The sequence below is a fragment of the Aspergillus costaricaensis genome (genome assembly GCF_003184835.1).
Source record: "Aspergillus costaricaensis CBS 115574 unplaced genomic scaffold BO79scaffold_27, whole genome shotgun sequence".
Taxonomy (NCBI): domain Eukaryota; kingdom Fungi; phylum Ascomycota; class Eurotiomycetes; order Eurotiales; family Aspergillaceae; genus Aspergillus; species Aspergillus costaricensis.
In genome coordinates, this window is record NW_020291827.1 from 1 (window position 1) to 19,810 (window position 19,810).

The 19,810-nt window shown below is 50.1% G+C and overlaps 6 protein-coding genes and 1 non-coding gene across 7 annotated transcripts; 4 read left to right on the forward strand and 3 right to left on the reverse strand.

Annotated features, from left to right (window-relative positions):
- BO79DRAFT_38221 (HR1-domain-containing protein) lies at window positions 1-2,655 on the forward strand. The gene is made up of 3 exons (XM_025689157.1): window positions 1-679; window positions 763-1,029; window positions 1,110-2,655. Exons 1-3 carry the CDS (start codon window positions 247-249, stop codon window positions 2,189-2,191), a joined length of 1,782 nt encoding a protein of 593 aa, XP_025536891.1. The 5' UTR covers window positions 1-246; the 3' UTR covers window positions 2,192-2,655.
- A 172-nt stretch (window positions 2,656-2,827) lies between these two features.
- Window positions 2,828-4,507, forward strand: BO79DRAFT_230792 (kinase-like protein; the record flags this gene model as incomplete). Its single annotated transcript, XM_025684118.1, has 4 exons — window positions 2,828-3,201; window positions 3,255-3,456; window positions 3,509-3,914; window positions 4,488-4,507. The coding sequence occupies 4 exons, from the start codon at window positions 2,828-2,830 to the stop codon at window positions 4,505-4,507; spliced, it is 1,002 nt and encodes a 333-aa protein (XP_025536892.1).
- A 223-nt stretch (window positions 4,508-4,730) lies between these two features.
- BO79DRAFT_154081 (uncharacterized protein) lies at window positions 4,731-6,831 on the forward strand (the record flags this gene model as incomplete). The annotated part of the gene is made up of 2 exons (XM_025678740.1): window positions 4,731-6,180; window positions 6,230-6,831. 2 exons carry the CDS (start codon window positions 4,731-4,733, stop codon window positions 6,829-6,831), a joined length of 2,052 nt encoding a protein of 683 aa, XP_025536893.1.
- A 2,920-nt stretch (window positions 6,832-9,751) lies between these two features.
- Window positions 9,752-10,444, reverse strand: BO79DRAFT_257565 (uncharacterized protein; the record flags this gene model as incomplete). The annotated part of the gene is made up of 3 exons (XM_025686252.1): window positions 9,752-9,796; window positions 9,857-10,196; window positions 10,248-10,444. 3 exons carry the CDS (start codon window positions 10,442-10,444, stop codon window positions 9,752-9,754), a joined length of 582 nt encoding a protein of 193 aa, XP_025536894.1.
- A 2,354-nt stretch (window positions 10,445-12,798) lies between these two features.
- On the forward strand, window positions 12,799-18,609 carry BO79DRAFT_239356 (uncharacterized protein; the record flags this gene model as incomplete). The annotated part of the gene is made up of 7 exons (XM_025684910.1): window positions 12,799-12,972; window positions 13,055-15,560; window positions 15,607-15,889; window positions 15,936-16,274; window positions 16,323-16,488; window positions 17,356-17,662; window positions 17,753-18,609. 7 exons carry the CDS (start codon window positions 12,799-12,801, stop codon window positions 18,148-18,150), a joined length of 4,173 nt encoding a protein of 1,390 aa, XP_025536895.1. The 3' UTR covers window positions 18,151-18,609.
- On the reverse strand, window positions 16,826-16,896 carry BO79DRAFT_t184. Its single transcript has one exon. It is a non-coding gene; the product is annotated as a tRNA-Gly (tRNA).
- Window positions 18,290-19,702, reverse strand: BO79DRAFT_289303 (H(+)-transporting V1 sector ATPase subunit D). Its single transcript, XM_025688768.1, has 8 exons — window positions 19,624-19,702; window positions 19,432-19,544; window positions 19,357-19,367; window positions 18,970-19,295; window positions 18,870-18,918; window positions 18,809-18,818; window positions 18,718-18,758; window positions 18,290-18,670 (listed from the first exon to the last, which is right to left on the reverse strand). Exons 1-8 carry the CDS (start codon window positions 19,636-19,638, stop codon window positions 18,441-18,443), a joined length of 795 nt encoding a protein of 264 aa, XP_025536896.1. The 5' UTR covers window positions 19,639-19,702; the 3' UTR covers window positions 18,290-18,440.
- Between the last annotated feature and the right edge of the window lie 108 nt (window positions 19,703-19,810).

The following is a 19,810-nucleotide window of genomic DNA, read 5'->3' on the forward strand; positions in this document are numbered from 1 at the left end:
CCCCTCCCCCTTCCCTTACTCTCTCTCTTTCTCTCTCTCCCCACCCTTCTCCCCCCTTGTAACTTATCTAGTTACTTCCTCTGCTTTCTTTCTTCTTCCTCCTTCCCGTCTTTTCCTTCTTCTCCCCCCGTATTCATAAAGGGCCACACCCCACCTTCTCCCAACCCGCAACCCCCCGGTCGCATTGCGTCGATCCCGTTCCATTCCCCTCGATTCTTCCATTGTCCGCGGACCACACCTCACACCATGGACGGGGACGATCTCATCGCCTCGGTCTACCGCAAGATCGAGCGGGAAAAGGCCCTCATCACCGCCGCCTCGAATATGCGACAGTCGACCGATAACCCTCTAGTGCAACAGCGAGTCGATGCGAACATCCGTGATGGCCGGAAGAACATCGCCTACTTGGAGGAGAAGATGCGGGAGCTGCAGCTCCGTCGCATGGAGCACGAGGGTGGTGGTTCCCCCACCGATAAGCGTCTCCCGCCTAATCCTGAGGCTGGTCCCGTCCCTCCTCAGAAGGATTATGCTCCGGGTTATGGGGGTAACGAGGAATATGGCGATGCTTCCGGAGCCTACCCGCACGGTGGTGCTGGTTCTATGCCGTCAGGGGCCCCATATGCAGACCCGCGACCCTTCGCTCCCGTGCCCAAGGCCCGGCCCAATTACACAAAGCTTGGTATGTACTGTTCTGCAGCTGCTGGAGCTCAGGTCGCTGTCTATTGCATTAGCTCCTCTCGGACTGACGTCGTCGTTGGCTAGACCTGATCAAATATGACACTCAATATCTCGGTCCCAAGATCCAGCTCATGCTGTCGCAGCTCGAATTCAAGTTGAGTGTGGAGAAGCAGTACAAGGCGGGTATTGAGAAGATGGTTCGCTTATATCAGGATGAGGGTGATCGGAAGAGCCGTGCGGACGCCGAAGGCCGGCGGATTGAGAGTAACCAGAAGATTCAGTTGCTGAAGCAGGCCCTTAAGCGATATGAAGATCTCCATGTCGACATCGAATCGACGGATACTCCCGATGGTATGTAATCCTGCCATTGAGGCTTCCCCTTATATTTCCGTCGTGCCATGTTTTCTAACGTGCTAATATCGCCTCCATAGATGAGAGTTTAAGCACCCCCAATTTGCGCAAGCCACTGACTGGTCTGCTAACCCTCCGCATCCACGCCGTGAAGGACGTCGACCATGCCGCCAGCTCGAGGTTCTCCAGAGGTCCCGAGACGTTCATTGTGTTGAAAGTGGAGGATACCATCAAGGCTCGGACAAAAGCGACACGCATCGACAGGTGGCAGGACGAAACGTTCAACATCGATATCGACAAGGCGAACGAGATTGAGCTCACAGTCTACGATAAGTCTGGTGACCGACCTACGCCGATTGGTATGCTTTGGGTGCGCATTTCCGACATCGCTGAAGAGATGCGTCGTAAGAAGATCGAGTCTGAGTTCAATGCATCGGGTTGGGTGTCTGCGGATAAGATGGAGCATGGAGGTGCGCCGGGACGACCGGACACCGCTGGGGGACCAGGCTCTGCTCACCCATCAGGGCCCGGGGGCCCTGGTGCGGCGCCGAGTCAAGGCTACGGAGATGGAAGCGCCGGAGCGCCTGGCGGGAACCAGGTCATGATCGATTCGTGGTTCGCGCTGGAGCCAGTTGGTCGTATCTACCTGTCAATGAGTTTCGGTAGGTTTGTTCGAAAGCTGCACCCCGATTGTACTGACCCATTTTGTAGCCAAGCAATTGAAGGACCGCCGGCCATTCGATATCGGTCTCAACCGTCAGGGTGCAGTTCGTCAGAAGAAGGAGGAGGTTCACGAGAAGCAGGGCCACAAGTTCGTCACCCAGCAGTTCTACAACATCATGCGTTGCGCCCTCTGCGGCGATTTCCTCAAGTACGCTGCCGGTATGCAGTGCGCCGACTGCAAATACACTTGCCACAAGAAGTGCTACCCGAAGGTTGTCACCAAGTGTATCAGCAAAGCCAACTACGAGACCGATCCCGACGAAGAAAAGATCAACCACCGCATTCCCCATCGCTTCGAGGGCTTCTCCAACATCTCCGCCAACTGGTGCTGTCACTGTGGTTATCTGCTTCCCTTTGGACGGAAGAACGCCAAGCGATGTACAGGTATGCGGTCTTCCATTATAATATTCTAGGGGTTTGCAATGACGGAATATGCTAACTTTTCGCAGAGTGTGGTCTTACTTGTCACTCGCATTGTACACATCTGGTGCCTGATTTCTGTGGTATGTCTATGGAGGCAGCCAACCAAATCCTGGAGACCCTGATCCGCACCAAGAACCATAACAAGACCGCCTCTGTGAGTTCCGGTCTTAGTGGCCGCACCCTGCGGCCCAGCAGCACACCCCAGGGCCCTCAGGACAGTGCGGCTATGGCCTACCCACAGAAGCCCGTCGAGAGCCCATACGGAGCACCTCAGCGGCAGCCTTCCGCTGAAGCTGTGAGCGCAGCGACCAACTCGTACATGCCTCCTCAGTCCCCGACAGCCGCTGCAAGGCAGCAGATGCCCCCGAGAACGTCGTCGAGTGCGGCTGTGGCTGCTGCTACTGTCGCGACGGGAATGCCCTCTCCCCAGCAAATGCCAGGTTCGTTCACGTCTTCAGTTCTCGAACATTGCTTAGATACTGACTCGAAATGTACAGTGGAGCAGAATCGCCCGATGCAGCCTCAGCTGCCTACATATGACCCCAAGGCGTACGAGCCGTACGCCAATGCCCCGCAAGGCATGCCGCCTCAAGCGATGCAGCATGCAGCTCCTGCCGCGTATGGCATGCCTGCACAGCAGCCGGCTATGCAGATGGTTCCACAGCAGCCTCCTGAGGCTCCTCAGCAGCCCAAGGTCCGGATTGGATTGGACCACTTCAATTTCCTGGCGGTCCTGGGTAAGGGTAACTTCGGAAAGGTCATGCTGGCAGAGACGAAGAGCACCAAGAGGCTGTACGCCATCAAGGTGTTGAAGAAGGAGTTCATCATCGAGAATGACGAAGTGGAAAGCACGAAGTCCGAGAAGCGAGTCTTCATGATCGCGAACAAGGAGCGTCACCCCTTCTTGCTGAACCTGCACGCCTGTTTCCAGACGGAGACTCGTGTTTACTTCGTCATGGAATACATTAGCGGTGGTGATCTGATGTTGCACATTCAGCGCGGCCAGTTTGGTCTCAAGCGAGCACAGTAAGTTATACACGGGCACGGTGGGCGGAAGTGAAAGTTGCTGATTATTCTAGGTTCTACGCTGCGGAGGTCCTGCTGGCACTCAAGTATTTCCACGAGAACGGTGTCATTTACCGTGATTTGAAGCTCGATAATATCATGTTGACCCTGGACGGTCACATCAAGGTTGCTGATTACGGTCTTTGCAAGGAGAACATGTGGTATGGTGCAACCACGAGCACGTTCTGTGGTACTCCGGAGTTCATGGCCCCCGAGGTGAGTGCAATGCTTGTGATCCGTTTCTAGTCGGTACTAATGCTTTCAAAAGATTCTCCTGGATAAGAGATATGGCCGTGCTGTTGATTGGTGGGCATTCGGTGTCCTTATCTACCAGATGCTTCTTCAACAGTCTCCATTCCGTGGTGAAGATGAGGACGAAATCTACGATGCTATTCTTGCCGACGAGCCGCTATACCCCATCCACATGCCTCGCGACTCGGTCTCGATTCTCCAGAAGCTCCTCACCCGTGAGCCGGAACTGCGTCTTGGCTCCGGACCTACCGACGCCCAAGAAGTCATGTCCCATGCCTTCTTTAGGAACATTAACTGGGATGACATCTACCACAAGCGGGTGCCCCCGCCGTTCATGCCTCAAATCAGCAGCCCTACCGATACTAGCAACTTCGACCAGGAGTTCACCAGCGTCACTCCTGTCCTGACACCCGTACAATCAGGTAAGATTCTGATAGATTTTGTGTCTGCTAGTCTCCCCGCTAACACTGTATCCAGTCCTTTCCCAGGCAATGCAGGAAGAGTTCCGCGGCTTCTCGTACACCGCGGACTTTGCGTAATCGCGCCGTCTTCAATGTTGTCCGGACTTTCTGTTGTTTGCTCGTTACCTCATGTCAACATTGGCACGATCTGATTCTCGGAATTCTTGATGCCGGCTGCTCGGCATATTTGCGCTGAAAGGATTCCCACATACCCATAAGAGTTTTGAGAGCTGGTGTAAGCGCTATGATGGCATTTGTGAATGTGGAATGAGGGGTTGATGGGGAGTATTTTTTCTTTATATGTCTTCAGCATCTTAGGCTGTTTTTAATTCCTGTTCTTTTGCGGGCGAGTTCCCGTTCCTGGAATGTAATTCTGCTTCAGCGTTTCTCTCGACTCACTGTTTAATGCTGTATGACTGAATGGAAGACGCGGAACTGACGAGTGAAAGAATGCATCTGGAATAGCATATAATGTAGATGCTCTATAGAGCCGATTCTTCGGATTTCTTTGTCCACTTAAGCACCACAATCAAGGTGCGGAGGGAAGGCACTAGATCTATCCTTTGTCTCACCCAGTGACTGCAGTGTTACTTCAAGGTTTGAAGTTGAGTCCATTGTTGCCCCAGACCAGTATGTTGTCTCGGTCTCCCAAACAGATCCCCTCTGTTTGTTCTGTCCCTCTTTGTCCAACGTCCAACACTTCATCCACAGCTCAACAAAGCATGATCCAAGGAGCCCCTACTTACAGAATCATTGATGCTACTGGACAAAGACATCATGTCTTCTTCCCAACTCCTCTTCGAGCTACTCTCCTCACTTCCGCCTCAGAATGTCTCCGAACCAACACCATTAACCCCCGACACCGATACCGACCCGAACCTTACAGAGCTTGATTCGTCCGATTTCGAGAGCCTCTTATCGACTGGTTCATCCTTTTCACTCTGTTCGCCATATATATCGCCGCCCTTACCAACTCCGCCTTTGCATCGTGATCGCTTTGTTGTCCCAAGTGAAATCGTTGGAAAAGTATCCACCGTTGTACAAGGAGCGACGAAACGACGTAACAGCTTCAGCGAGAGCCTTCACTCTTTGTTTCATTCTCTAGGAAATAACGCACTGATGACTATTCGTGCGCGTTCTGTATCTTCAGGGGGCTCTCTGAGGAGGAGCGCGCTGGTCCCAGCGGAGCAGGATCCGGAGTACATTCAAGAGGATATCAAGGTCAAAGAGGATGATGGGGAGTTTGTTTCGGATGCGGATGAGGTTGATCCGAGTGAACTGAAGATTGAAGAGGCTAGAAGAGCTAGGAAGAAGAAGAGGGATATAGATGCTACATACATTCCGAGGAAAGATGAGGAGGAAGATGATGTCTTCACCCCAGACGCGAATGAGATTGATCCTAGTGAGCTCATCGACAGGGTTGCTCAGAGGAGTAGGAAGAGGAAACCGGATGCGGATGCTACATACTTGCCTGGGAAAGATGATGGTGGTGATAGCAGCCAGGGCGAAGAAGGGGCGGCCAGGGCTTCCAAGAAGAGGAGGGTGATGCCACATCCAGCATTAGCATTGTCTGTTGATGCTCGTCGTCTGACTCCCGAGAAGCCGGTGAAGGCAGAGGTTCCTGTGACGCCGTCTGCTCAAACCGCTCCTGTGTATCAACATGGGGTGACTGGGTTCTCGCAGAATGGTAATGTGATGACGGATCTTGGTGCGATCCCATATCCCACGCCGGATACTCTTCGAAAGAAGACTATAACTAAAGCTGCAATCACTTCGTCTGCGCTTCCTCGTGCTCGCCCTGTCCCGAAGAAGGCTCCGAAAACAGAACATGAGGAGTACGTCCCAGGTGAATCTGTGTCTCCCGAACCGGAGGCAACTCCGATAAAGTCCATTGAAACCGAGAACATAATCCCAGCCGACTTTACCGAGGATGTTAATGAAGAGTATCAAGACCGGCCTATCCATCATACTGAGAAGACGGGTATTGTCTTTGACTTTTCGGTGGAAAGAGCCAAGCGTTGGGCCAGCGCCATCAATGTTCCTAAGGGTCTATTCAATGAAGAAGAAAAGGATTTGTTCTTTCGCCTTGCCATGCGCGGATTCGAGCCGGTTGTCCCCAGAAGCTGGCGATATGACTTTCCGACGCTGCCTGAATCTTTGTATCCTAGGAGCTCCGAGGAGACTGATAAGCCGATTATCGACGTCACTCGAAGCTCTAATCTCTATGGTGAGTTTTCACTTACTACGTTTCAAGAGAGATACTAATATATATCCAGCTATTAAAGCCTTGACAAGTCTATTTGCCGTCGGAGGCCGTGTCCGCGACTGCGACATTCTACACCAGCAGCCCGAACCCTTGATCAAACAAGCAATCCAGAAATACATCTCCTGGGCTCTTTTTGACGTCAACCTACACACCATGAAGGATGCACTGCCAGTACATGTGATATACGCTCAAAAGAAACACGAAAAAACCATCACGGCCGTCCGCAAGATGAACACAAGGCTTCAGAAGCTTACCCGGCAGCACCAGGAAGACCTTGGCGTGGCAAACAACACCTATACAGAGAAAAAGATGGCTGAAATACTTGAGGCTACCAAATTCCCCCTTCTCACCGGATTCATTATCTGCGGTCCCATCGTCGCCATCTTGACCCATAGCACTGATCCTCGAGAGATCGGCAACGGCCAAGAAGACGGTCGGTTCATCTCTCAATTTGATCTGTCGGAACGCGGTCAGGACGTGTGGAATTCCCTGGCTATTGCTATTACGGTGATGCATGTTCGTCGGACTATGTTGATGTTGGCGCATCAAGGAAGGGGGAGTTATCGGCCTGGTCGAAAGCGCAGTCCTTCGGCTTTTGATGTTGATCGTTGAGGTGATCGTTGGTTTGATGGTGGTTTTGTTTGTTATGGGTTTGGAGTCGCATGTTTAGCGATTTAACTTGCAGTGCATTTTAGATACTTCAGCTACTTGCTTGTCCTCAAATGTTCACATGAAATGATAATTCGATGCACATTTACTAGTCCTTGAGTTTGTATCTACAAGTGTAGGTCGAAGTTGACCCCACTTCTGCAGTATTACTCTACCCACTCTGATTCCTGGCATTAACAGGAGTTGGAGGTTTACGGAGGAGGTGGTAGTTCCGATGATGATGTAGGGTGGATATTTTAATATAAGTTTATTGCCTGATTAGAATTATAATACTATCGCATTAATACTTGGAGATACAGTAGCCGGTGCACAAATTCCCATGCATATATCATAATTTTATATCATACGCACCATTGTATGATAATCCTCCTCATGCCCGAACCTCTCAAAAAGGTACTACGAAAGAAAGAAGGGATCAACGAGCCAGCTGCAATAAACTTCTCTTCTCGTATAGTATATTCCATGTTAGAACCCTATGGAATATTTCCGCCGACGAATCGCCAGGTTATCTCGCAAGTCCCGGTATATTGCAAGTATAACACACAAGATTGGGCGTTCTCCAAGCTTTAATAGTGTGCGCCTCCTCGGCATTGTCCAACGAACCACTTTGCTTGGTATCAGCGTCCCAATGGTCCTGTTCGAGGACATCAGCGGCCCAATTCGACAATCGATGTCATGGCCTAGACAGGTGTGTACCGATCGATAAGACAAAGCTTACTGGTGTGGGAACATGAGCGAAGAAAGGATCGACGTGCGTGTGCTTCCATATGGCATCTTACCAACTCCACCACATCCCACCCACCCCGGTTCTATGCACATGCAATCCACAGACAAGCAGACAGAAAGTCAAGTCGACTTTACCACCCACCCTTGACTGCCAGAAGGCGTGGGACGTTTCTGCCAGCCAGTAATACCGGGCTATCGTCCAACCTCATTGCTAACAACAGCTCATGAAATAAAGCTGTTCAGATTTTGTATTCATCGTGGCTATCTTCCCGAATACCACAGTAATCACCAAATAACATCTGTGGCCAGGTGGACTCCGAGGAAATATTCATATCTTAACAGTATCAAGGACTGCAACATCATCCAGATCATCAATGACATTCCGATGCTTGAGAGACGATCGAGAAGTCTACCAGATGGCCATACCAGCCGGCCCATCTCGGATAGCCCATGAAGTAGCGACCATAAACTCATCTTCAGGCTGTAAGCAAATAAGAGAGCTATGATGATATATCAGTTATATGCCGGGCAGCGCCTTTTCGGTGTCACGGTTGGTGAGAATAACTTGAAAAAAGTCTCGGACCCTATAGTCGAACACTTGAGCAATATGGGTTTGGCCGACTCTAGATACCCTGCCGATTGCCTGTTCATTGAATGCCCGGGTAAGAGCCACGCTGAAAAGATGGACATTTCTGTGAGGTTGCTGCAGATTCAATCCCATTGAATTCATTATATAGGACATGATGAGAATCGTGTCCTTATCTTGGTGCTCATCAAAGTTGTTCACGGGCTTATGATGTTCGCTGTGATCATGATCAGAGTGCAGTATTATGCATTCAGAACCTGCCGCTTTCAGAGTTGTATATATGTAGATTTCTTCGCCTGGAAACCAGGTCCACACGAGGGAAGAACTTGGTCACGCAGTATTCCAATAATAAATCTTATCTTGGGCGAGCCTTTTGACATGTTGGCCAGTTGTTGAGTATCTTGCATAAGACTGGTCCTGGGTGGTTTCTTGAACTTCTAGTATAGTGATTTGACCTCGTCCTCACTAACAACCACTTCTCGCACATCGTCTCCAAGAAAGTGGGGATCAGACGTCCTCTATTAGTTGCAGCAGACGGCCATTCGACATGGCCGTAGTTATGTTGCCATTTGGCGTGGGGTCACTTCCTCGCTGATGACACTTTTGAATTGATATTAGGTGTTGTTAAATAGAACCTGAGATATGAAGTATGTGTCAGGCTGAACACATTGTCGGCGTTAGAAGGATTATGTGGTGGTCACCACCAACCACCAGCGAACCATTCGGCTAGCCAGTGTTTCGTCAAGAAAGTAATAACATATCATTCCGTCCTTGCTGGACATGCATTTTTGTGTGATGAGCAGAGATGAAGGATTTTGGACGATTCCCTTTCACTGGAACTTGGCGCTTTTGCCAACAAGATGAAACTGGTGCATTTAGTCGTGGTATAGAAACCGCTAATCAACTCGCAGCAAGCCCCAGTTTCTTCGATGTCGATATCAGGCGACAGTTTATATGGTCTTTGTGAAATCCGCCAGTCCTGATCAAGGCGCCAGTAATACTCTGTATCTGTAGAGACACATCTTTTATTGTTGTCGCTTGGTGCTTTGTCCCGTGGAGATAAGCATATCGTGGTGTGTGAATCATCAGCCACGCAGCCACGCAGCGAGGCGGCTAGATCATAGTGGGTTTATCATGACCGTCCTTGATGCCCGCTGTGATTTTTTCAAGCGAGAAATAAGAAAGACAGCGTTCTCTTTGGCGTTTTGCGCTATTCGTTCGTTATTATGACCCTATCGTGGTCCGGAAACCAGCCAGCCAGCCAGTTCATGGCTGTGTGGTTAACTCTGATATCAAGTCAGAAAGTATGATTGGTCTTGCGTCTCTGTCTGGTGCTATTTGTTTTAAGTCGGTAACAACCGTAGGATGAGGAAGATCGAGAACATGGTGCCGGATCTTCGTGCTTTATTACCACATTTCCTTCTTATGTGTTCATGGGCGTGCATGCCCTCAGCATTGCCAAAAGCAATCGCTAGATTGTATGAATCTGCCCGGATCAGTAAATTTATGTTGTCGTCCCAATTCTCATTTACTCAAGACCAATGCGGGCCATTATTCGACGATCTTCACTAGATGGTGGGCGTTTATCCAGCATACCTAATATAGTCTCCATGGTGTCAGTCAACAATAGGCAGCCAGGGAGCATGCGAAACGTACTGGTTCGCATGTCTTCTTGCCGCCGTAAGAGGAGTGACATAGCACGGAAGCCTTGTTATCAATATAGTATCCAGTTTTATACAGAGCAGCTTCAGCAGTCATAGTTGGTATTGACATGTCGAAGATAGTGCATACAGAACCTGTATCGTGCTCGGATGGGAACATTGCGCTCAGGGCGGATGTTCTTCGTCTCGTGGCATGGAACTGAAAACCATCAGCCGAGGCAGTCGACCTTTCATTCAAGAAATCAGTGTCCAGGATGTGCTTGAGGAAGGTCGATTGAAGCAAGAAGACCAGGGAATTTTGATTGTAGTCAGGAAAGTCCTCCTTGTTGCTGAGCCTTCGACATCTCAATCAGTACACTAAGTAGAGGGGAGCGCGCGAAACCCACTGGTTCGCATAGCTTATTATTCTCGGAGCAGAAGCTACATAGAAAGATGCACGCGCATCCATTTGGCACCCGATACCAAAAGGAACTCTTTGGGCAGGTCTGTAGTTGTTGATCACGTGGCGAAGACAATGTATACAGGAGTTGAACTTCATGCTCACGGGCATGTATAGCTTTGGGCGGCGAGTCCCCTTCGCCATCGTGACGATCCACCATATGCTCACATGAATAGCCTTCTTGATGCTTTTCATGGGGTGCTCTCGAGCGTGGGCGGATTCGACACTTTCAAAATGTTTGTATTACCCAAGGTCGGATGAAAAAAGAGGCGACCAGCATTTGATGTTGTGCTTTGCGCTTTTTGCTCGTTATTGCGGTCGAAGAAGAAGACTCTATAACCCTATATAGCAATGTCAAGTAACATCAGTTGTCTTGCATCGCTCATGTCTTCCCAACATCGCATCTCACTCACAAGGACAGTCGACAGTATTTCCGCTCAAGACACGGCTTTGGAGTACTTGTGACGAGTACAAGTCGCTGCCTGTGGTGTTTCTTTGCGATATCCCAGAACTTAATTGATTTTGATGTTGTTAAGCACCAGGTGACCAATGTGCCACGGCTTGGGGATATCTATCAGATTAGCTGTTGGCTGAGCCGGTAATCCCAGTAACTTGTAGCTTATGCCTCGTCCTCCGAGTCACAGAAGAACCCAGCCCCAGTAGTCTAGTAGTTATCATCTCTACCCCGACCTACGGAGCAGAGACTTGGAGTCTGGTATATTCGACACAAACAACAAATTTGAGGTCTTGGGAACAAAGGTTCTCCGTCGTATCCAGAAAGCCACACTTGTGTGGCGCCGGGTAGCCCTGGCCCAGTCTTTCTGGAACCACTTCAGGATGCTACCCAAAATGCCATCTGCTGTTGTTGTTTGTGTTTTGTTTCATCAATCGTTATGTGCCTGGTGTAATCAAGTTCGTGGACGTGTTCACTCGGTAACACGTCTTCTTCTAGCTTATTCACACGGTGCAGTCCGGGCCCAGGTTCCAAACCCACGTCAAGTTAGAATGGTAGGCCGAGCACGCCTATACTCCTCATATGCCGGCTTCTGCCTGGTACTCTCATTGTACTGTCTGTTGATGTGGCTCACAGGGGTTCATAACCAATGAACAGCCACCTCCACTTTATTTTCCTCGTTTAAAAAGCCCTGAGCTGGGGGGAAAGGCTTCGAGTTCTTTTCAATAGAAACTTTCTCCAGAGGAGACACTGCGCCAGTGAGCTATCAAGTCTCATGTCTCGCTAGTTATATCAACTGATTGTTGGTCCATTTGGTAAACCATGCTGTAAGCGCTGCTCGAACATGCCGCAGTCGCGTGGTGGCTCTTTGATCAAACGATGTCAGAAGGGCCAAGCACGACCATTCAGAAGGTATTAGCTGGAGCGAAGGACAGAACGAAGGCTGTTATGTCTCAAGCTCTCACTATGCAGAGCGAGGATCCCGCACGCAGTACGGAATGGTCCAGAAGACCGATTCTAGAGCATTTGATGTCGGCCTTTTGTAAGGTAAGGTCAGGAAGGTTTTCTAGTTCGGTCAAATAACTGACATACCATAATCAAAATGCACTCGGCCCATGAACCAATCTACCCTAATGATACTTTGTAGATCAATATTCTCGTCATCGGGTATGGACACCTTCGTATCTTCGACTTCATGAAGATGCTATTACGTTCTTCCGATAAAGGGTTTATCTCTGAAGTATCTTCATATCTCATCTAGTGACAGTGAGCGTTTAGATATGAAGATTATTATCAAGCTTTAAAATAAAGTAATAGAAATCCTGTCAGATTATTTTGGAACGTTGGAGAGGCAGGGTGGTTGAGGCCTTTATATAGACCGGGTCTCTTGGAGACTTCACTGCAATCGCATCGTCACTGAGCCATATTTACTCTTCATCGTAACTCTGAGTTGTTACATTCCCACGACGAGGCATCATCCACAATAAGGTGAATCTATACAGCTGGTGATAGCGCTATAAAATGCGATTCATGCAATTCCATGCTGTTTTGTGCGGATCGTGAATAATGTCAACAGGGGTTTCCTCTACACACATGGATTTAAAGTCTTTATGATGTAGACTCCGTATAACTCATTCTCTATCTACATTTATCTAGTAAGTGTATAACTAGTCTTGGAGCCTGATCAGAATTGGGGCATGAGCTAGTACCTTTGAACCCTTATAGTGGCCAAACAGGTAAGGCTGACGGAGAGAAATATATAATAGTACTACTAATACTGGCAGGCGACACCCTTTCCGGGATCGATAATCTAAACCAGTAGCTATGTCAGAATAGCGTCTAGAAAATCTAGTGGGGTAATTAGTTCTGTATGAATAGGTACTTAAAATCATGTTGAACTGGTTTAAGAAGGATGATTATGCAGTTGGAATCGATCTGTATAGTGATGACTAAGCACTCGACCAGCAGATGGAATCCCCGCGGCGACTTCAATCTTCCTGATTCGATGCTTTCAACGCTTCAGTATACTTAGTGGCACTCCATCATGGATGCGGCTGAGGATAGGGAGGTTAAACTCCAGCGTGCCTCTGGAGACCTCGTCCAAGAGTTTTCCGAGAAGCTGCCATCTCTCCTTTGGAAGACTCGACCCGACCAGCCAAACACCCGCATTCCACGGAGATGGACCCCCGCCGCAAAAACAGAAAGACTCGTCGGCCTGGTAAGCAAGCTGCCCACGCCGTTTCTAACCTCAATATCTAGTCTAAGGATTTTCCTTGTAGTGAGAGCTGACCACTTTGTAGTTGGAGCCGTTTCAGGAGTGGCCGCAGCTGTTGGACCCCCACCTGCAGGCCCTTCTACCCCCTTTAGTTGATGCCTTTCTGGCATATTTGCTGAAGCATCGCGATCAATACGCGTTCAAACCCGCAGGATTGCAAGGTCAGAAGACAGCGTATCCTCTTCCAAGAGCGATCTGCAGGCTACTCTATACCTTTTGCAAAGTCCGTGGAGTCAAAGTTATCAGCAGGTTTCTGAACAATGAGCCCAAGTATCTTGATCCGCTGCTCCGCGCTTTCGTTGAATGGGATGCCATCAAAGATGAGCCTGAGCTAGGCCTTGGAGACATTCCCCTGCGACTGGTCTGGGAGGAACGATATGTGATGCTGATCTGGCTGTCGCATTTGTTACTTGCTCCCTTTGACCTGGCTTCGATGTCGTCGGATGATATCCCGGTACCGTATGACAACCTTGGGACGTTGAAACAGATACCAAACCACACACCGGTGGTTGCAAAATCTCTACTTTCTGTGGCATTGAATTATGTTAACGTCTCAGGTAAAGAGCGGGAAGCCGCTACAATCGTTTTGGCACGACTGGTGCTTCGGCGTGATATGCAGGCGCTTGGGCTTTTGACTAAACTGACGGACTGGGCGTTTTCGGTGGTTCAGCCTGCAGGTAATCTTGAACCCCCTTCAGTCTACACGTGTATTGGCGTGTTGTCTTTCATCGCTCGCCTGGGTGCGTCGGGCCAGGTGGAGGACTTTGCTCCCCTGGTGTCTCCCGTCTTTGGACAGACCCTGCAAATTCTGCAGGGTAACTCACCTGTCTCAGACGTCATCAAGTCTTCTGCTCTGGCACGGAAGACTATCATCAAAATCTTGCGTACGGTAACAGTTATGGCCTTGTCACTCAGTGAGAGGGGAGACAGTACAATCTCGGACGACCAGGTTTCTACAATTTTAGAGGATGCAATTGATCACTTCCTCGTCGCTCTTGCTGATAAGGATACCCCTGTACGCTTTGCAGCGAGTAAGGCCCTAAGTATCATTACTTTGAAGCTGGATCCAGATATGGCCGCGGAGGTCATCGAGGCTGTTGCCGGCTCTTTGGAAGAGAACATCCTATATGAGAAGCGGGACGGCACCATCGTGACACCGCTGGAGGCTCGGAGGATAGGGATTAACACGTTGAAACGGAATTTGAGCGCAGTGGACGCTCAGAGGTGGCAGGGGCTGATCTTGACGCTCGGCCATCTCTTGTTTCGCCGTGCGCCTCCTACCCATCAACTTGGCGATGTACTTCAACCACTTGTTTCGGGCCTTGACTTCGAACAACGGTCATCAACTGGAAGCTCCGTCGGAACAGGTGTACGTGACGCCTCGTGTTTTGGGATTTGGGCGCTGTCTCGCAAGTATACCACCCAGGAACTGCTTGCCTTGAAACCGCAGACAATCAGCACAGCCACAGCTCAAGGTGAAGAAGAAAGCACATTGCAGATGCTAGCAATCGAACTTGTGTGCGCCGCGTGCGTTGATCCCTCTGGAAATATTCGGAGGGGTGCTTCTGCAGCACTGCAAGAGCTCATCGGGCGTCACCCCAACACAATTGCCGAAGGTATACCGCTTGTGCAAGTTGTGGACTACCATGCGGTGGCTCGGCGCTCGCGGGCAATGATCGATGTTGCCAACGCGACCGCTGCTCTCAGTCTCCATTACTGGAGCCCCCTTGTCGAATCATTGATGCACTGGCGAGGTATTGGCTCGCCTGATGCAGAGTCTCGCAGGCATGCAGCCAAAGCGATCGGAGTTTTGAGTACGCAGCAGTCATACAAAACGATGCAACAAGTGTTCCAGCGGCTGCTGAATAGGCTATCTAGTATTCCACATAGTGACGTGGAAACTAGACATGGTTGTCTTTTGGCCATCGCAGCTACGGTTGACGCATTCAACGCGCACCGTGAGAGGGATCCCATAGATGCATCGGACGCAACGAGTGTCTCGCATTATGTGGCCAAGGCCTGGGAGATATTTGACTCTTCGCTCGGACCAACCAAAGATGACCTCACCCTTCAGACTTTCCGGCCTGAGCTGACAGCGGAGGCCTCTTCTCAGTTGATCTGTTCTCTTGCTCAATCAGTTACCCTGGCCCGTGAACCACGAATTTCTCAACCCTCAGTGGATTTACTAACCAAGGCCCAAGAAACGCTCTTGCTATGCATATCACGGAGCGAGGACACTTCTATCGAGAGCTCATCCGATGCAGTATCCGAACTTCTACCTCTTTTGCCACCTGACGAACAAGAGAAGATGATTCAGGGGTGGTTTTCCCACATCCATACTACCTGGAACCTGCCAACGGGCCGCGGCCAGATCACGGCCCTGGGCACAGTGTTTAGACAAATTGACAAGAACAGTCCTCTCAGAAAATCTATCATAGACAGCATCATAGAATGTGCAGAGAAAGAAGAACTAATCGAGAAGAGAGTGGCCGCTGTCAGGAGCTTGGCTACCGGTGTTCTGCCGCATATAGGTATGTTTGATTACCAAAAAGTAAAGCAGCTGCTGACGCTTCAAAGACGTAACCGGTGATATCCTGAATCACCTCGTACGTTTCTTGAATGAATATACAACCGATAGGCGAGGAGACATCGGTTCCTTGATTCGGCTTGAAGCGATCCAGGCCGCAAAGACGGTCCTAGAAGCAGGGCCAAGACTTCCCAATCAATTGCCTGGGGTGCAAGATATTGTTGGGTGCCTTTGCCGACTTGCAGCGGAAAAGCTCGACAAAGTACGTGTGCAAGCTTGGATTTGTCTTCAGGGCTACTGGGAAACAGCCAATGGCTTTCCGCCGTTGACAAGGTGCGTCTACCATGTGTTTTCAAGATAAGGATACTGATTATATCAGGAAATACGAACACTTCAGTCATGTATCCTCAACAGATTATCTGCTGCAGCTGCTCCAGTTGCAGAGTATTGACTGGCTGCGCCAGCCTCTGTTCCAAGGCCTAGCAACTTCGGCCGTTGCAGGTAGCGAAGGCCTGATTCGGTCATCTCGCTCAGCTCTGGTACAGAGCATTCAAGAAGCAGAAGATCCGCAGGCTGCAGTATTGGCCATAATCAAGGACATGGCTGCCATCTTGGGCGAGAACCTGCAAGACGATCGGTTCGCGATTCCTGTGCTTGAGGTCTTGGCTTTCCTGTTGGACAGCTTTGTCTCTTCTGCGCCCGACGACTCGATCCCGAGGTACTTTTCTCCCATTTGCAGGCTACGACGTCTACTAACATATAGTAGTCTGCGGAAGCTATTTGTCCTCGTACAAAGAGCGCACTTCAAATCGTCAAACATCGCCCGACTCGAAGCGGCAGTCCGGGCTTATGCACCTCTGTCGAGGATAGAGCAGCTACATACGGAAGTGATCAAGAAAATGACGGCGCTGCTACTGCATCCGTTCCCTAGGGTGAGTCTAGCGATTTCTCTGCGGTGTTTACAGCTAATCAGAGTAGGTACGTAACACTGTGGCCGAGTATATATACATAGAGACGGAGATTGAAGTAGTCAAGACGGAAGATTGGTCCAAACCGACCAAGCAGTTGAAAGAGCAGGTTGAGAAGTTGAGGAAGACATTTGGTTGTAATTAGCGCATTTCGGAGTTTTGGATATCCCATGATTCGCGACTTATCATTCCGCATAAAATGAATTGAGATGAAATATGAAAAATGAAAAAGAGACACATACAAGGTCTACTATGTAGCAACGGCAAGATAGGAATGCAAAAAGCAAAAGGGAAATTGCTGTGCATCATCCGTGAATCGAACACGGGCCTCATCGATGGCAACGATGAATTCTACCACTAGACCAATGATGCTGTTGTGGTGAAAGAAAGATCCATATTTCACATTAGCAACGGCCCGGCTGCTCCACCCAGTAGCAATCACCTGACCCGAAGCTCACCCGCTAAAGCGGCACCCATCCACCGGCCCCGTCGCCGACATATCTACAGTTCGAGACCTACTCCAGGTAGGTAATTCCGAGAGCTCTCACACCAATCCTCCAACTCCTCCACCAACAAGGGTACATCCCACCGAAAAACACAGCAACAATGGCGTCCATAACAGCGCCCACCCCGATACCCCCCAACTGCACGTAAGTCCAAGCCATTTCCCCCCCATCTCTTCTTCATCCTCCGAACCCGCATCGCAACAAACCCATATAGCAATAACATAAACTAACAACCATCCCACAGAGTCTATGTACAGTTACCTCCCCCACCATTCCCCTCCCCACAACTACACCACACCTCTAACACACCAACGAAACAAAATAGGTCCGCAACCTGGAAGAGCGCATCAAAGTCGACCAGCTAAAAGAAGCGCTGGAAGAGATCTTCTCCGAATACGGCACGGTACTTGAAATCGTCGCGAAAACGAACCTGAAGGCGAAAGGACAGGCGTTTGTTGTCTTCGACACCGTGGAGTCGGCGACTCGCGCTATCGACGAAATCAATGGCTTCGAACTCTTCGATAAACCCATGGTGTTGGATTACGCGAAGACGAGAAGTGATATGACGGTGTTGCGTGAGGGTGGGGAGGATGAGTTGGAGGCGCATAAGAGACGGAGGTTGGCTGAGAAGGGTATGCTTACCCCAACCGCCCCCCCTTTCCCTCGCCTTTATTATTGTCTTGTTCTGGTGGAAATGGCTAATGTGTCATGTGTTGGTGTAGAACGCAAACAAGCGCACGAAGCCCTCGAAGCTCAGAAAAAGCTCAAGCGACCCCCCGGTGCACCTACGGAACCTGGCCGTCCTGCGAAAACCGCCAAGGGCGCTGGTCTCAAGCCTACCAGTGGGGCTGCGGCGGCGGTTATTCCGGACGAGTATCTGCCTCCGAACAAGATTCTCTTCTTGCGCGATTTGCCCGATACTGCGGATCAGGACAGTCTGACGGCTGTGTTTGGTCGGTTCGAGGGATTCCAGGAGGTTCGGTTGGTCCCCGGACGCAAGGGTATTGCGTTCGTCGAGTACGAGAACGAGTCTGGGGCTATCAGTGCTAAGGAGGCGACGTCGGGGATGCCTATGGGAGAGGCTGGAAAGCCCATTCGCGTTACTTACCAGAGACAATGATGGGGGTGGTTGTGTGGCTTGTTTGGCGTTGGGGTGGGTATTTCTATTTTATTTTCTCCCTCGTGTCTAGTATGTCTCTTGTTTTATTACTATTACTACCTACTTGATTTGTTGGATGGTATCTGGGAAGAAAGCATGTCTGATGTCTCTTTTGAGGTAAATCATTTGGCTGGCGGTGTGATATCTGACAGTGTAAGGCATATGAAGTGACGAAAAAAGAACTGCTCCAGGCTAGAAAGTGTAGGTGAGGGAGGTACTAGTTACAGGGCGAAAGGGAATCTGAACGGCGCCTAGAAAATCACGTCGGCATCTTCTTGCTCTCCGAGGACGTCGGGTGCTTCAGGTGCCTCTTCTTCCTTCTTCTCAGCATCTGCGCTTTCCTGCAGCCTGGCAGCTTCTTTCTGCCGTGCAGCCAGGATCTCTGCGTCTGCAGCGGCGTTGTCGCGCTGCTTCTTACCGGAAACCTTCTTCAGGCGGTAGAACTCTTCTCTGTCGAGCTCATCCAGCTCCGAGTTGATGTCTGGGTGGTGTTAGTGGGTAGGAGGATGTGAGGGTAGGGATACGAACATTTGATGGTGTTTTCAGTACGGGGAATGATGACGTGCTCGCTGTAACCGGTTAGTATCTGGGTTAATGGGCGAACCGCTGCATATCTTACATGGCGTTGACTGTGACAAGTTAGCTTAATGAACGATATAAGTTCTGACAGCAGCACGTACCTCTCCGGTTCACCACCTTAATAACCTCATCTAAAATCACGAATGCAGTCTAAGACAGTGTTAGCTCGTATGACAAACACCGTGAGTGTACAAAACCAACCTGTAGACTAGCCAGCTCCACTAGTGTTTCCACCGCTCTGGCATAGGTCTCCCGACAGCGCTGGACCTGCATACCACCCTTTCCGAGACCCGTCAAGCCAAAGTCGTTGATTCCATCCTCCGTGTAGCTCTCGAAATGAGGGAGCAAGACACCAGAGACGTTCTCTTGCTTGGCCCTCACACGGAACCGGGCCTGCTTGGCGGACTCCTGAATTTGGTAGCCAATATCTCCTCCGACCGCATAGCTGACTTCGGCAAGCGAGAAAGCGGCGATTTGCATGACCCGTCCCATCTTCTGCTTGGCCTCATCGATGCGCCGAGTGATCTCTAGACACCGGGATTAGTCTCCGACATGGTAGGGAGCTTCAGTGAGGAAGGGCTGTCATACCCCGGAAACGCCTGTAGATCGGGACGGGTTAGTGATAACAAGACCCAATTAGATAGGGCAAGTCAAAGAACATACTTGGTCAAAGCCTCACTCTTCCGCTTCAACAAACTGTGTCCAGTCTCAGCACCCTTTAGTTTACCCTTCATCAATCCCAACGACTGGCGAGTCGGAAAGACTGCCTCACGGCCCTGAACAGGTGATTGTAATCAGTATGCATGCCCCCGCACAGCTCTTAAAAGGAGACCGGAGGATCAAATCTGGACATACCACAGCACCCGACATGATTGATGCAGACGAAAACAAAAATGAAAAAAGAGGGAACAAGAAGGGCCACTCCAATCCCGACAAAGGCCACGATAGCTGCAGCGAGGAGGGAGGGCCGCGATATGCGATGACGATGCGCGATAGTGAGCTTGGGCCACCCCGTGCCCGCCCGCATGACTGCTGGTCACGT

Bases quoted from the DNA above. Each gene is read 5' to 3' on its own strand.
- BO79DRAFT_289303 (XM_025688768.1), bottom strand. The intron at 18,919-18,969 runs GTTGGTTTTGTA...ACACTGTCTTAG, and splicing joins TGGAGCTGGCTAGTCTACAG to ACTGCATTCGTGATTTTAGA. The intron at 18,671-18,717 runs GTTCGTATCCCT...AACACCACCCAG, and splicing joins TACTGAAAACACCATCAAAT to ACATCAACTCGGAGCTGGAT.
- BO79DRAFT_38221 (XM_025689157.1), top strand. From the start codon at position 247: ATGGACGGGGACGATCTCATCGCCTCGGTCTACCGCAAGATCGAGCGG. The intron at 680-762 runs GTATGTACTGTT...GTCGTTGGCTAG, and splicing joins GCCCAATTACACAAAGCTTG to ACCTGATCAAATATGACACT. The intron at 1,030-1,109 runs GTATGTAATCCT...TCGCCTCCATAG, and splicing joins ATCGACGGATACTCCCGATG to ATGAGAGTTTAAGCACCCCC.